Raw genomic sequence first — 15,525 nt, 5'->3', positions numbered from 1 at the left:
AAAGGAATATACTTTTGTGACCTCAAGTCCTCTCACTTTATTGCTTGCTATTTTTTTTACCCCCACATATTTCATTTTTTTCACCCCCACATATTTCATTTTTTTCACAAGTATTTATTGAATCCTTGTTTTGTGGCAGACAGGTGCTGGGGGTACAATGGTGATACACTGATCTGACTCTGTCTTCACAGATCTTGGATGAGTGAGGGAGACCAGTGAGCAAGTACAGCAGAGCTGGGTGCTTGAAAATTCAGTGTTAAAGAGGGAAAAGGCTTTGGGTACAAAGTTACTCATTATAGTGCTATGTGTAACAGCAAAAAAACAGTCATGATCTATGTGTCCAAGAATAAGGAAATACATATACCCCATGGACAATTATAAAGCTATTAAAATGATGTCATGAAGCATCCATAGTAATATAAGATAAGAAAGTTTTAAAGGATAAACAATTATATGAAAAATATGGCCGCAATGATAAAAAGACGTATAAAAGACTAGAAGGAAATCTATTTAAATATTCATGATAGTAAATCTTGGTGATAGGTCCGTTAAAAGAGCACTAGGTTGAACTGCATGACATTACTATTTTCATAAGTCGGCTCTACACATTTCAACATAATATTTTGTTGCAAAGAGCTCAAGATGAACTTGGGTTTGAATCCCAGATCTGGTCCTTTGTATCATCCAGTATGCATCGTCTCAGTTGTGTAACACTGGTTGGACAAATTTATTTAGATTCTCTCTCAGGGCCTCAGTTGTCTCATCTATAAAATGGGCATAAAAGTAGTCTACACCTCAGGGTTATATTCAAGAGGAAATGGAATAATAATGCCCATAAGGGGCCTAACATACAGCAATCCCTGAATAATGCCCTGAATAAATGGCCCAAGTGTGGGTGGTGTTTTCTTTCTTTATTATGTATTCCAAATTTCCTATAATTATAGTTTTCAAATTCTGTATAACTAATAAACACAATTATTTAAAATTTCCAGGGAGTTGTGGTCTATCCCGTGGGGATCTTAAGCCCAGTCCAGGCCTGGGAATGCGGTTGAAGGCTTTCTTCCAGCCCTGTCGAAGCTGGGCTCAGCTCTACAGAGACCTTGATCCTGGGAGCACCACTGATGTCCATGCTCTGAGGGGCCCTGGGAGCTTTATTTACAGAGAACACTGTGTCCCAGGGCCCGACTGCCCCTTCACCCCAGCAGCTGCTGTATGGACTGAGCCGATAAGGGGGGCTGCCTCTGGCTGATCCCAATGTTCTGCTGGGTCACAACCTCCTTTGGCACAGAGTTCTTCCCTTAGAAGCAGCTTCTGGCTCCCGAATGCAGAGCTGAGCTTGATTTTGATCATGTCCAATCCCCATGAGGGGGCTACAGAGTCTCTTCTTATGGCTTTTAAAAACATTTGGAACTAGACAGTGGTGATGGTTGCACAGCATTGTGAATAGAATGAATGCCGTTGAACTGTGCATTTGAAAATGATTCAAATAGCCAACTTTATGGAGATTTTTGTCGCAATTTTTTTAAAGTGGAAAAAAAATCCAGTTGTGGGAAGAAGACTAAAGGGAGAGAGGCTTGTCCTGTGGGGTTTGGTGGTCACTACAATAGGAGAACTGGGTGTAAACCCCGTTCCCAACCTTGCTGATGATGACCTTGGGTACCTTAACGTCTCATCCTCCATGAGGGTAGCAAGCTGTCCTCAGATGGCTTTCACGGGATGCAAATGTGATCAAATACTGTAAAACTCTCCAAAATAACACTCAATACTTTTAAATTAGAATTATCTCCCCTTCCCAAAAAAAGAAGGAAAGGAAGAAATTCATCACCAGAAGTATAACAGTACTGTTTTTTTTTTTTAATTAGTTTGTTCTTGGCAAATCTTGAAGCTTGAAATTCTGTTTGTTTTTTTTTAGTTAAAAAAATGTTTTTTAATTAAAAAAAAGTTTAGCCAAGCCCTGCGGCATGTGGGATCTTAGTTCCCCTACCAGGGATCGAACCCATACCTGCTACAGGGGAAGCACGGAGTCCAAACCACTGGACTGCCAGGGAAGTCCCTTGAAATTCTGTTAACCGCAAACTTCCAGAAATAAGGAAGAGAGGAAACTAAAGGAGCCTCTCAATATTTGGCTTCTCACCATGAAAGAGATGCTGTTTTTTTCCTTCAGTTGTTTTTTGTGGGACTTCCAGAGAGGGGATGCTGAGACTCAAGGTGCAAAGGAGGGCAGCTCAGTGGGATAAAAGCACCCAAGAACCATCCCAACATCACCATTCTGCCCTGGCATTGTCAGTGGAGAAATGATGTCCTTGGCCTGTCTCCTGTTTGTCCCCCTCTTCCCCCTTGCCGTGCCTTCATACCTTAGGTTGCTTTTCCCATCTTTCTCCTGGGAGATCTATTTTTGTCTCTTTTTCATGTAAAGCAGCGGAAATGAATCATCTTTCGGCCTGTTTGGTAAACAGTCTCTGACCCTTCTCTAGGCTCTCTCACTGGTTCCTCTGGAGATGTTCCTAGGCCAGGCAGCACCCCCACAGCCAAGACCATCCTGGCTGGTTATTCTTGGTCATATTCCCCTCCCCCAGGGCCTGGAGGCCTGACCTCCTCCACCCTGGAGAAGATGGGAAATGACACAGAGCATTCCAACAGATGATCCCATGAGCTGCCCAGAGGGGAAGAAGGGAGCCACTGAGTTTTGAGAGCTTTGTGTGCCAATGACCGTCTCAATGACCCTATTCGGTGATCTCTCGACCCTCATTTTACAGATGAGAAGTCCAAGGCTCTGAGAAGTGAAGGAACTTGCCCAAGGCCACACAGCTAGTAAGTGATAGAGCCAAGATTCAAAGTCTAGATTCCTGAATCCATTCCATTATACCATGCTGCCTTACATGTTCGCATGCATATATGCATGTGTGATGAATTGGAGATGCTGGCAGGTCAGCTAGAAGATCAGCTGCAACCCACCAGGATGGAAACTGAAGATCTATGTGCAGTAAGCCTTATGCTTATGACAGATAGGTGTTTGTATACAGAGGGAATGCCACGTGTGCACAGCGAGTGCCTTACCCGGAGTCTGTGCATCACTGAGGATGACGTCAAGGAAGGACAGGAATGCGGAAGGGAGAGGGGGATTCATGAAATGCACAGATTCAAGACCACCTAAACTCTCCCCATACTTTAAGTGATGACCGTTCTCAGTGAGAATAAAGCCTCACTTTATAAAGGTAAAGCCTCACTTCCTGGGGAACACAGTCAAACAACTATTTATTGAACTTCTAAAAATGTGCAGGTGCTGTTTCTAGGAGCTGTGTGGGATACAGAAGTAAAACTTCTGGCATCAAACTAGTGTGTGTTGGAAGTTGGGGAGGAATTAACATAAATATATAAATAACTGTGATGCAAAGTTGGTTGAAAGCTCTCAGGGCCAAAGGGAGAAATGAATCCTATAAGGGCCAGTATTCTAGCAAGACCAGAAGCTGGAGAGGTCACTCCAAGCTAGCTAAGTATCAAGGAGGGCTTCCTGAGGAGGTGGCATTTAACGTCTCTATGTCTTTAAGTAGATGTAGGATCTACATAGATATTTCCTACTAGCTCAGCTGGTAAAGAATCCACCTGCAATGCAGGAGAGCCCAGTTTGACTCCTGGGTAGAGAAGATCCCCTGGAGAAGGGAATGGCTACCCACTCCAGCATTCTTGGGTTTCCCTGGTGGCTCAGTCGGTAAAGAATCCATCTGCAATGCGGGTTCAATCTCTGGGCTTTCCCCTGGAGGAGGACATGGCAATCCACTCCAGTATTCTTGCCTGGAGAATCCCCATGGACAGAGGAGCCTGGCGGGCTACGGTCCATGAGGTTGCAGAGTCGGACACGACTGAGCAACTAAGCACTGCACAGCACCTACATCAGGAGAATGCCTTAACGGAAGTTAGAGCCTTTCTAGTTTTCCAAGGACATATGTCCTCATTCTCCTTTTACAGAGGCGAAAACTGAGGCCCAGAGCGGTTGATCAGGTTGTCCACAGTCACAACGCTAGCCGGTGATAGGCCAGGATTTGATCAGCGGCCAGAGTGAGCGACTCCAAGCCCAGCGCTGGGTCCCTCCGGGACGGGTGAGGACTTATAGAGGGCCTCACCCTGGATCCTCGCAGCAGGGGGGCAAACTGGAAGAGCCGGGGGCGGGGCGGAAAGTCCAGGGTGGGCGGGGCTTAACGCCCGGGGGCGGGGCTGGCGGCGAGGACTTGGCTGCAGGCGCTGAGGCTGCTTCCCGCTCCACCTGCGGGCAAGCGAGCTGGCCATGGACTGCCGCGTGCCAAGGGGCTGCCGGGCTGAGCCCTGAGCCCGCCGCGGCCGGCCATGGGCGACCGCGAGCGCAATAAGAAGCGGCTGCTGGAGCTGCTGCAGGCGGCGGGCACCGGCAACGCGTACTGCGCAGACTGCGGGGCGGCGGGTAAGGTCGCGGCGGCGCGTGTAGCCCGGTACTCTGGGCCGGCCCGCGGCCCACGGGTCCCGTCCCCTGCCTCCAGACCCGGGCGAGTCCCAGGCCCCCGCGCACGACTCTTATATCACCTTCGGACCCGAGCCCCCGACAGCCCTCTCCTCGGCCAGTACTGCCCTCACTCGAAGCCGGGACCCCTGACCTGCCCCCTCTGGACCTCGACACTAGATCCCAGCCCCGGGTGCCCTGCCCATTCTACTCACCTCCCTCTGCCAGACACCCTGCCCACTCGGACCGCGGTCCTTGACCTCTTCTTTTCGGACCCAGCCTCTTCCCCCACCCTCGGATCCAAACATCCCACACACCACGGTTCCCAGACCCCGGACCCAGGTCTTCCCGGATGGTCCAGTGTCCCCTCCCGCGCCTCGGACTTCCCCGGGGTTGTGCGCGCTCAGACCCGGCGCACGCCAAGGGACTCTGACCCACCTCCACCGGCAGCTCCCGGCGTCGAGCTGCGGGTCGGTCCTTCCGCGCTCTCCTCTCGGTTCCTTGAAGTGCTGTCACTTCCACTTCGCGCCGCCTCAGCCTCTCGCTCTCTATCCCCCGGACTCCTTCCAAGATCTTCATTCTGGCCGCCGCCGCAGCCGCGTCAGGGCCAAGTGGGCTGACCAGAGGGTTTCATGCTGGTATCTTAGCTCGCGCAAGGAGGGGAGGCTGAGAGGGAAGGCATGGGCTGTTGGTACCTGCCAAGCCCTTGCCTCTCCTGGCGCCCCTAGCCTAGCCCTGGTTTCTTCAGCCAGCTCTTCACCCAGCTCCCCACCCTGCCCTCTCACCCCGCAGATCCCGACTGGGCCTCTTACAAGCTGGGCATCTTTATCTGTCTGAACTGCTCCGGAGTCCACCGCAACTTTCCAGACATCAGCAAAGTGAAATCCGTCAGACTTGACTTCTGGGACGACAGTATCGTGGAGGTAGCAAGGGGCACACGTGGAGAGCCTTTGAACAGGAGCCTGCTCCCGTTCTCCAGGGAAGGAAACTGAGGCCGAGAGAGGGGCAGTAAGGAGCCAGTTAGAGTTGCCTTAGACAGAGGCCCTGAGTTCAAATCCTAGCTCCATGGCTTACTTACTTGCAAGCTGTGAGGTCCGGAGCCTGCTGTTTAACACTAGCTGTGGGCCCTTTCCACATGTGTATTATAAATATACCACTATCCCTTCACAGGGTTGCTATGAGGATTAAATGCTGACTCAAGGCAAGTACAAAGTAAATAGTCAATTAACAGCTGCTGTTCTTAGTAGCTGAAGTCCTGGACCAGAACAGAAGTATCCTGATTCATGATCCATAGCCCTTATCCAGTCCCCCTAGCCAGGGAGGGAGCCACCATGTTCTCCTGATCTCCAGAGATGGAGAACACTTTCAGCCTGGATGATGACACCATTCTGGCCAGAAAACCTTCAGAGAGCAGGCAGTCCTAAACTGGGCTGGCTGAGGATTTCAAGGGACCAGGAAGCAGACCCATGTTTACTGAGCACCCCTGTCTGTGCCAGGCACTGTGCTAGACCACTGGGCTCGATGCTTTATTCATTCATTCATTACTGTCAGCCTGCATTTGCTGGGTGTAGGACAGAGCAGTGAAGATAAAGTCTCTCCGTACGTGGAGCTTACATTCGAGTGCAGGAGAAAGACCAGAAACTGGCATATAAACCTGAAGGTTGTTTCTTTGTGCCTCATCACTCCCCCATTACGGGCTTCGTGGTGGCTCAGTGGAAAAGAACCTGCCTGCCAATGCAGGAGACACAGGTTCGATCCCTGGGTTGGGAAGATCCCCTGGAGAAGGAAATGACAGCCCACTGCAGTGTTCTTGCCTGGGAAATCCCGTGGACAGAGGAGCCTGGTGGGCTACAATCCAGCGGGTCACAAAGAGTCGGATACGACTGAAGCAACTTAACACTTAGCACTCCCCAGTTATAGCTTCTTCATCTTTGCAGGTGAGATCCCTGAAGCTCAGGGGATTAAGTGTAGCCCAATGGGAACCCTGCTCTATGGAGACTCAAAGCCCATGCAAATCCTGCGACAACCCAGTGGCCAGTGGGGAAGGGAAGAATAGAGTTCACTCTTTCCAAGAGATGTGGATTAAAAATGGGCTGTTTTTTTCCCACGTGTCCCCAGCCCAGATATGCCACCGATGTTACTGAGTGCTGACTGATGGCCAGGGCCACTCCTGACACACACGCGTGCCCCTGGGTCTCTCTGGTGCAATCTTACTGATGCACATGTGCTATGGGGTGGAGCACTAAAGTGCTCCATCCTCAGTTCCATCCATCTCCTATGGACTTGCAGGGGCTACTGCTGGTGGTCCTGGCCATCTGTGGAGGGCAGTGGAGAAAGTACATGAGCTTTGGAGTTAGGCAGGTCTGGGTTCAAATTCCAGCTCTCCACTGACTCGCTGTGTTACCTTGGGTAAGTCACCTAACCTCCCTGAGCCTTGCTGTCCTTGTCTTATAACAGGGACAGTAATATTACAGTGATTGAGGGGATCAAATGGAATAATGTGAGAGAGCTGTAAAGTGCTATGCCTGTATGAGGCGTGGTTGTTTCATTGTTCCAGGCTGGGACTTGTGAGCATCACGCGTGACCAAGCTGGTTGGGGGAGATGTCAAACTCCAGGAGGAGTGTCTCCTGACTCAGCCTAGGAGTCAGTGAGAACAGTGGCCTTCTGGGTAGATTTGTGGTTTCATTTCACATTTTTTCAAGTTCTAACATTACCCCAAGTTGCTGTTGTCTTGCAGTTTATGACCCACAACGGGAACCTCAGAGTGAAGGCCAAGTACGAAGCCAGAGTCCCTGCATTCTACTATATCCCCCAGGCCAACGACTGCATGTGAGTGGGTGATTTCCTGGTCCCACCCACTCCCACCACTACCCCCATCTCCAGTGCCTTTGTCTCTGACAGTCTTTTCTGTGGACCTGCCCAGCAGGTGGAGCCAGGAGAGCATTTGGTACATGAGAACACACAGACCTGTGTAAGGCCCTCTACCTTCGAAGCTTGGGTCATCACCTCCCCTCTTTGGGACTCAGTTTCCTGGACTCATCTGTGAAATGGGACATCTGCTTTAGTTTCTGTCCCTTTGCCTTGATGTTCTTGTAGCCTACAGGTGATGACTAACTTGATTAACAAGAGTAATGCCAGTATTCTAGCAGAATCAATGTGCTTCAGCTACTTTGCATGGAATCTTGTGCCCAGAGCTGTCCCACCTAAGCTCAGCATAGCTCCAAGGCAGCTGCTTAGGCCCCAGATCCCCAAATAATAACCATAGAAATACTTGTAGCTACTAATATTTATTGGGGCTTCCCTGGTAGCTCAGAGGTTAAAGCATCTGCCTGCAATGTGGGAGACCCGGGTTCGATCCCTGGGTTGGGAAGATCCCCTGGAGAAGGAAATGGCAACCCACTCCAGTGTTCTTGCCTGGAGAGAATCCCATGGACTGAGGAGCCTGGTGGGCTACAGTCCACAGGGTCGCAAAGAGTCAGACACGACTGAGTGACTTCACTTTCAAATATTTATTGAGCTTTACTCTGTATCAGGCCCTGTGTTAAATGCTTGTGTGTGTTAGTTTTCATTCTCTCAGCAACCCTATGAGATCATACTGCATTATCCCCATCATAAAGATGAAAAACTTGAGGCTGATAGAGGCAGAGCTGGGACTAGCCCAGCTGACACCAGGGCCTTCGTGACTGTACCAAGGTGCTGGGAAAAAAAAGTCCAGTGTACTGGGATTGCATGCCATGGAGCAGCAGGAGGGTTCAGGTCCCCTGGGGGTGAGGGGTGGGGGTGACACTGGTCTGTAGTGACCCCAGACCTCTGCAGGCCAGACTGTCTGAGCCTGAGCTTCCCTCCCAGGGACTCAGCATCTTGGCTGAGTGTGAATGGAGTGTAAATGGGGAGAAGGGTTATCTCCAGGCAGACAGGAGGCGTGGCTTGCTGGAAACAGGCTGCATTTCCGCCACCATTGACCTCTCACCGTGGCAGGATGCTGGTGGACAGTGCATAAACTATGCAACCGTGTCTAGCGTCCTGTGATGTCCTGGTATTTAAACAACCTGCGCGTGGCAGAGCAGGCACAGCTTTGCACTCAGGAGACCCCAGGACGCTTCTCTGTCTCTATTCAGATGTGAAAAGGTAGACAAGGGAGCAGAACTCTGCAACTCGTGGCAGCCTCATCTGTGAAACGTAGACAGTGGTGCCTACGTTTGGTAGGCATGATGGTAGAGACTAAAGGAGATGACTTAGGTAAAACATCTCACAAGACACCCCTCATGCCATTCTTTTTAAAGGACTTATTTACTTCTTTTTATTTGTTTGGCTGTGTGGGTCTTCGCTGCTGTGTGCAGGCTTTCTCTGGTTGCAACAAGTTGGGGCTGCTTTTCATTGAGATGCGCTGGCTTCTCACTGCGGTGGCTTCTCCTTTCATGGAGCACAGGCTCTAGGCACGTGGGCTTCAGCAGTTGCAGCACTGTGGGCCCAGGAGCAGTGGCGTGCGGGCCCTAGAGCATGTGGGCTTAGTTGCTCCTCAGCATATGGAATCCTCCCAGACCAGGGATACTACTGGTGTCCCTTGCCTTGCAAGGCAGATTCTTCACAACTGGACCACCAGGGAAACCCCTTCATGCCAGTTTTAATCTATTTCTACGTCCACCTTGGCATACTGGCTGGTGGCTGGCCCAGCTGTGGAATGTGCCAGGCTTAATGTGAAAGGGCTCCTTTTGCCTCACTGCTGCCACCCAACCCTTTGCTCCAGGGGGAAGGGACCGGGTACTTGGTGAGCACCTACTGAGCTCAAGGCTCTCTGCCAGTGCTACACAGACGCTATGTGTCATGACCCCAACTACAGCCCTGAACTGTAATCCCTTCTGGTTGAATACTAAAACTCCATCCCTAATTCTAAAAGTCCCCTGAATTCTCCACCTCCAGAATGTCGGTCTCCATTCTCTCCCAGCTCTGATCCTGTGATTCAGTGTTCCTCCGTGTCCTGGGGCAAGGGCTGTGCACTCAGCAGGGCTCTTGACTACACACAACAGAAACCCAATTTAAACCAGCTTATGCACAAGGTGATTTTCTGGGTTTGGATCAGACTGCACAAAGAACGGAGGTGGAGCCACCCTCCGGAAGGACAGGCTGGAGGCTCCAGCACTATCAAGTCTCTGAAATCCCTCTGGTTCCCATTCTTACCTCTTTTTCTCAGCCAGGCTTTCTTCCTGTTGTTGTTCAGTTGCTCAGTTGTGTCCAATTCTTTTTGACCCCATGGACTGCAGCATGCCAGGCTTCCCTGTCCTTCACTATCTCCTGGAGTTTATTCAGACTCATGTCCATGGAGTCGATGATGCCATCCAACCATCTCACCCTCTGTCGCCCCCTTCTCCTCTTGCCCTCAATCTTTCCCAGCATCAGGGAGTCAGCTCCTTTTCCAATGAGTCAGCTCTTCACATCAGGTGGCCAAAGTATCAGAACTTAAGCTTCAGCATCAGTCTTTCCAATGAATATTTAGGATTGATTTCCTTTAGGATTGACTGGTTTCATCTCCTTGCAGTCCCAGGGACTCTCAAGAGTCTCCTCCAGCACCACAGATAGAAAGCATCAGTTGTTCGGTGCTCAGCCTTCTTTATGGTCCAGTTCTCACATACATACATGACTACTGGAAAAACATAGCTCTGGCTATATAGACCTTTGTTGGCAAAGTGATGTCTCTGCTTTTCAATATACTTCTTCCTCTAGCTGGGAGCAACACCATATCCATGTTCCCAGCTCCAGCTCCCAGCTCAACCTTGGAGAGCGGGCTTCCAATCCACCTCTCTGTTTTACTCCTTTTGGTCCCCACAGCCCAGGGCCAAGCTCTGATTGACCAATTTGGGTCAGGTACTCAGTTCTAGGTCATTCCCTGTGGCCATGGGATGAGGTCATATCAACTTGGGAACGTTTGCCTGGAAAAGGCAAGAGGGAACCAAACAATTGGAATGAAGTCCCTCTCAGCTGTGTGGATTTTCTGTAGGGGTCGTGGTTGACAGTGTCTGGTTGGGCTAACATCAAATGCCTATTATGTGCTCAGCATAGTACTAGGCCCTCTGTATGCATTTAAACCTCTCAACAACTCTAAGGGATAGGTAGATATAATATTACTGGAATACTCCCCAAGTTCAGAGGAGTAAAGTAACTTGCCCTTGGTCACACAATGGATAAATGGTAGAGTAGGACCAGGTGGCTCAGAGGTTAAAGCATCTGCCTGGAATGCTGGAGACCTGGGTTCGATCCCTGGGTCGGGAAGATCCCCTGGAGAAGGAAATGGCAATCTACTCCAGTATTCTTGCCTGGAGAATCCCATGGAGGGAGGAGCCTGGTAGGCTACAGTCCATGGGGTCACAGAGTCGGACAGAACTAAATGACTTCACTAGGACCAGGTCCCAGAGGGTGAGACCCTGAGACCACTGCTCTGTCCATTGCAGCATGCCCAGATCTCATGGGTGGGCCTTGGGGAGAGGCTCATGGACTCTCCTGGCTTAAGCTCATGAACACACAGTGCAATGTGGCCGACTAGACGGTCCAGGAAAGTTGGCATCTGTCTCATTGACCTAGAGGATTGGGGCTGAGGTTGGAATAGCATAGCGGTTTGAATTTAGCCCCTGAGGGGAGATATTATTCCCTGGTGAGATACTGGCCTTGTCTGCAGACATTTTGGAGTATCACAACTTGGGAAGGGTTGCTATTGGTATCAAAGGGGTGGAGGTCTGAGATACTGCTAAACATCCTACAAAGCACGAGATAGTCCCCCACCATGAAGAATTACCTGGTCCCAAGTGTTAATAGTATGCAGGTGGCGAAATTTTACCAGGCTGAGCAGGTAGCCAGGCATTGCTGTGAAGCTCCCATCCTCAGCTACAGGGTCTCATAAAATTGCCATGAAAAGAGGATGCACCAGACGCAGCTGACTAAAAGTTCTCTCTTTTTAGGGTCTTAAAAGAACAGTGGATTCGAGCTAAGTATGAGAGACAGGAATTTATGGCTGATGGGAAAACCATCTCAGCCCCAGGTAAAGTTATTTTCATCATCTCTTGAGGGCTGATTCTGATGCATTCTAGAAAACAAAGTGCCTGAGTATTAGGAACAAGGTCAGCAGAGAGATACTTGCCGCCCTCGCTCTGGCCCCAGAGACCAAGGTGTGGGTTCCTCTGCTTCTGAAATAGCAACACATCGGCTGGTGGGGTTTTATGGTCTTCTTGGCTGAGAAGCTCATTCGTTTCAGGTCCCTGAAGGACCACAGGGTGTACAGAGTCTTAGTATAAATTGCAAAAAGATTCACCCCCTGGGGAGACCAGGTAGAAATAGACAATCTGTTTCTGGCTAACGGACCCTAGTGTGGCACAAGCCTTGAGAAGGAGAATGGGCTGGATTTTGCCTCCCTTCCCGCCTTTGTGTAGGGCATGACCTCATCGGTGGCCTTGGACCTGTGGCACATTCTACCCCTCTGCTGTGAGTCCAAATGGACACTGTCCCAGAGAGCAAAATGTACAAAACATTTGGTCCTCTCGAGGACCAGAGGCAGCCAGTGCTGAACACTCGTAGCCGCCAGGAGCACAGAGTGTTCATCCACCAGCAGGGACCTAGAGGTCACTCATTATTCCCGTACGTGGGAGACTTTCAATTGGCTGATATCAACGTGAAGTTGGGCCTCTTTCAAAATCAGTCCAGTTTCTCAGTTTTTAGCCTACTTAAGGGTTCCTTGAAATTTAAATTTATTTATTTATTTTTGGCTGTGCTGGGTGTTTGTTGCTGCACTGGCTGCTCTCCGGTTGCAGTGCCTTCTCTTGTTGCAGAGCGCAGGCTCTAGGCAGGCAGGCTCCAATAGTTGTGGCACGTGGCTCAGTAGTGGTGGCACGTGGGCTTAGTTGCTCTGCAACATGTAGGATCTTCCCAGACCGGAGATTGAACCCATGTCCCTTGCATTGGCAGGTGGATTCTTAACCACTGGACCACCAGGGAAGTCCCCACCTAAAGGTTTACTATGCCTTCTTAGGAAACAGCCAAGAAAGAAAGTTGGAGGGGACCCCCAACTAAAATCATACAGCATTGCAAAGGACCCCACATCCTGCAGCTGTAAGAGCTAAATCAGATCCGAGACGTTTCAGCAGCAGGTGGGAGGTCCACTCCACCCCTGAGACTGCACGGCACGGGGTCACCAATAGGCAGGTGAGAGTTGCCTGTTGGTCTTAGAGCTGCGGTGGTTCACTCTTTCTCGTCTTTGGTGGCAGGTAACAGAGAAGGGTTCCTGTGGAAGCGGGGAAGGGACAACGCACAGTTCCTGAAAAGGAGGTTTGTCCTCCTGGCAAGAGAAGGCCTGCTGAAGTACTACACTAAAGAAGAGGTAAGCTTCTCTTACTCCTGCCGAAGCGAGGGCACGCACCCCTCTCCAGTCTATGTTTTGATCAACGGTGCCTAGTCTTACAGATGAGCTCAGTCACTGACACTTAGGTACCACATGCTGCTACGTTTCCTCATTATACAATTCATCCAATCCACTGAAAACCTCACCTTCTCTTCACCTTGAATGGGCTTAGATTGGTCCATGATTAAGCTTTTGATGATCACTTGACTTTACTTCATTGATTCATTCACTCAAGAAATATTTATTGGGCTTCCTTGGTGGTCCAGGGGTTAAGAATCCGCCTGCCAATGCAGGGGACATGGGTTCGACCCCTGGCCCGGGAAGATCCCACACGCCGCAGGGCAACTAAGCCTGTATGCCGCAACTCCTGAAGCCTGTGTGCCCTTGAGCCTGTACTCCATAACAAGAGAAGCCACCTCAGTGAGAAACCTGCAACTGCAGAGTAGCCCCCGATCCCTGCAACTAGAGTAAGCCCTCACGCAGCAGTGGAAACTCATCACAGCCAAAAAAAATATATTCATTGAGCACCTACTATGCTAGACCTTATTCCAAGCACTGAAGATACAGCGGTGAACTAAACTAAGTTGCTGATCTCTTGGGGCTTCCATTCTAGTGAATAGAGACAGGTAATAACCAAAATATATGTTACCTATCCAGTGGCAATAAGTTCTATGAAGTAAAATAAAAGAGGGTGAAGGGTTAGAGCATGATACAAGTGGGGCATGGGGAGGTGGTCAGAGGAGGCCTCTCTGATGACCTTTGAGCACAGAACTGAATAAACATGAGTAAGTTATGTGGATATGTGGGGGAGGGGTAGAAGAAGCAGAGAGAACAGTATGTGCAGGAGCATGGTCACGTGTGCTGATTAGAAAAGATGACGCCTCCGAGAGGGTGCATCCCTGGTCCCAGTCTAGGCAAGCAGAAGCCTGGATGCCGCTTCTCCCCCATCGCTTCAGCCAGGAGCTTTCTGTTCAGTGCACAAACTGCCCAACCACGAGCCATAGCCGTGGCTTGAGCTGGGAGTGTATTTGGTGAGTCTACAGGGCATGAAGGAGGCCAGAGTGCCTGGTACAGAGTGAGCAAAAAAAATACTGGAGAGAGATGAGCTCACATAGTGGAAGACTTTGAAGACCATTGGAAGATGGGTTTTTTAACAGCTTTATTGAAATGTAAATTCACATACCACAGGATTCACCTGTGTCAGTTCAGTTCAGTCGTTTGGTCGTGTCCAACTCCGACCCCATGAACTGCAGCATGCCAGGCCTCCCTGTCCATCACCAACTCCCGGAGTCTACCCAAACCCATGTCCATTGAGTCGGTGATGCCATCCAACCATCTCATCCTCTGTCGTCCCCTTCTCCTCCTGCCCTCAATCTTTCCCAGCATCAGGGTCTTTTCCAATGAGTCAGCTCTTTGCAATTCACCTATTTAAAGTATGTAATGAATAGCTTTTAGTATATTCGTGGAGTTGTGTAACTTTCACCACAGTCAATTTTAGAACATTTTCATTACCCTGAAAAGAACATGTGTGAGCTCTAGTTCTCCACTCTACTAGCCTCCCCCAGCCCTGTTGTTGTTCAGTCGCTCAGTCCTGTTTGACTCTTTGCAATTCTGTGGACTATAGCCCGCCAGGCTCCTCTGTCCATGGGGTTTCCCAGGGGATTGCCATTTCCTACTCCAGGAGGTCTTCCCGACTCATGGGTGGAACCCATGTCTGCTGCTTGGCAGGTGGATTCTTTACCACTGAATCACCAGGGAAGCCCTCCCCTTGCCCTGCTGCTGCTGCTGCTGCTAAGTCGCTTCAGTCGTGTCCGACTCCGTGTGACCCCATAGACGGCAGCCCACCAGGCTCCCCCATCCCTGGGATTCTCCAGGCAAGAACACTGGAGTGGGTTGCCATTGCCTTCTCCAATTCATGAAAGTGAAAAGTGAAAGTGAAGTCGCTCAGTCGTGTCCGACTTGTAGTGACCCCATGGACTGCAGCCTCCCAGGCTCCTCCGTCCATGGGATTTTCCAGGGAAGAGTACTGGAGTCGGGTGCCATTGCCTTCTCTGCCCCTTGCCCTAGGCAACCACTAATCTATTGTCAGATTTGCCTGTTCTTGACATTTCATACAAATATGTGGTCTTTTATAGCAGACTCCCTTCATTTAGCATTAGGTTTTTAAAGATCATTCATGTGGTAGCATGTATCAGTACTTCATTTCTTTTTATTGCCAAGTAATATTCCACTGTAAGGATATACCATATTTCACTTATTTATTCATCAGCTGATAGACAGTTGAGTTGTTTCCACTTTTGGGCTAGTATGAATAATGCTGCTATGAACATTCATGTACAAGGTTTTATGTGAATCTACGTTTCCAATTTTCTTGGGTAATTCTCCCTAGGAGTGGAACTGCTGAGTCATATGGTAACTCTTTGTTTAATTTTTTGAGGAATTTTTCCAAAGTAGCTGCACCATTTTACATTCCCACCAACAATGTATGAGGGTTCTCCACATCCTCACCAATGTTTGTTATTATCTGTCCTTTTGATCATAGCCATCTTAATGGGTACAAGATAATATCTCACTGTGATTTCGATTTGCATTTCCTCGATGGCTAGTGATGTTGTGTGTCTTCTCATGTACTTACTGGCCAGTTGCACATCTTCTTTGTAGAAATGTTTA

General features: G+C 49.6%; 1 protein-coding gene across 2 annotated transcripts in view; it reads left to right on the top strand.

The window, feature by feature from the left end:
* The first annotated feature begins 4,333 nt into the window (after window positions 1-4,333).
* Window positions 4,334-15,525, top strand: part of ADAP2 (ArfGAP with dual PH domains 2) — a 31,550-nt gene continuing 20,358 nt past the window's right edge. For both annotated transcript variants that reach the window (XM_068976807.1, XM_068976806.1), the window contains exons 1-5: window positions 4,334-4,435; window positions 5,264-5,394; window positions 7,210-7,301; window positions 11,423-11,502; window positions 12,722-12,834. In XM_068976807.1, the coding sequence (XP_068832908.1) occupies window positions 4,342-4,435; window positions 5,264-5,394; window positions 7,210-7,301; window positions 11,423-11,502; window positions 12,722-12,834 (510 nt within the window). In that variant the 5' untranslated portion in view covers window positions 4,334-4,341. The remainder of the gene's footprint in view (window positions 4,436-5,263; window positions 5,395-7,209; window positions 7,302-11,422; window positions 11,503-12,721; window positions 12,835-15,525) is intronic.

This window comes from Capricornis sumatraensis, chromosome 8 (assembly GCF_032405125.1).
Source record: "Capricornis sumatraensis isolate serow.1 chromosome 8, serow.2, whole genome shotgun sequence".
Lineage (NCBI taxonomy): Eukaryota > Metazoa > Chordata > Mammalia > Artiodactyla > Bovidae > Capricornis > Capricornis sumatraensis.
This window is presented reverse-complemented; position numbering and strand designations above follow the sequence as displayed.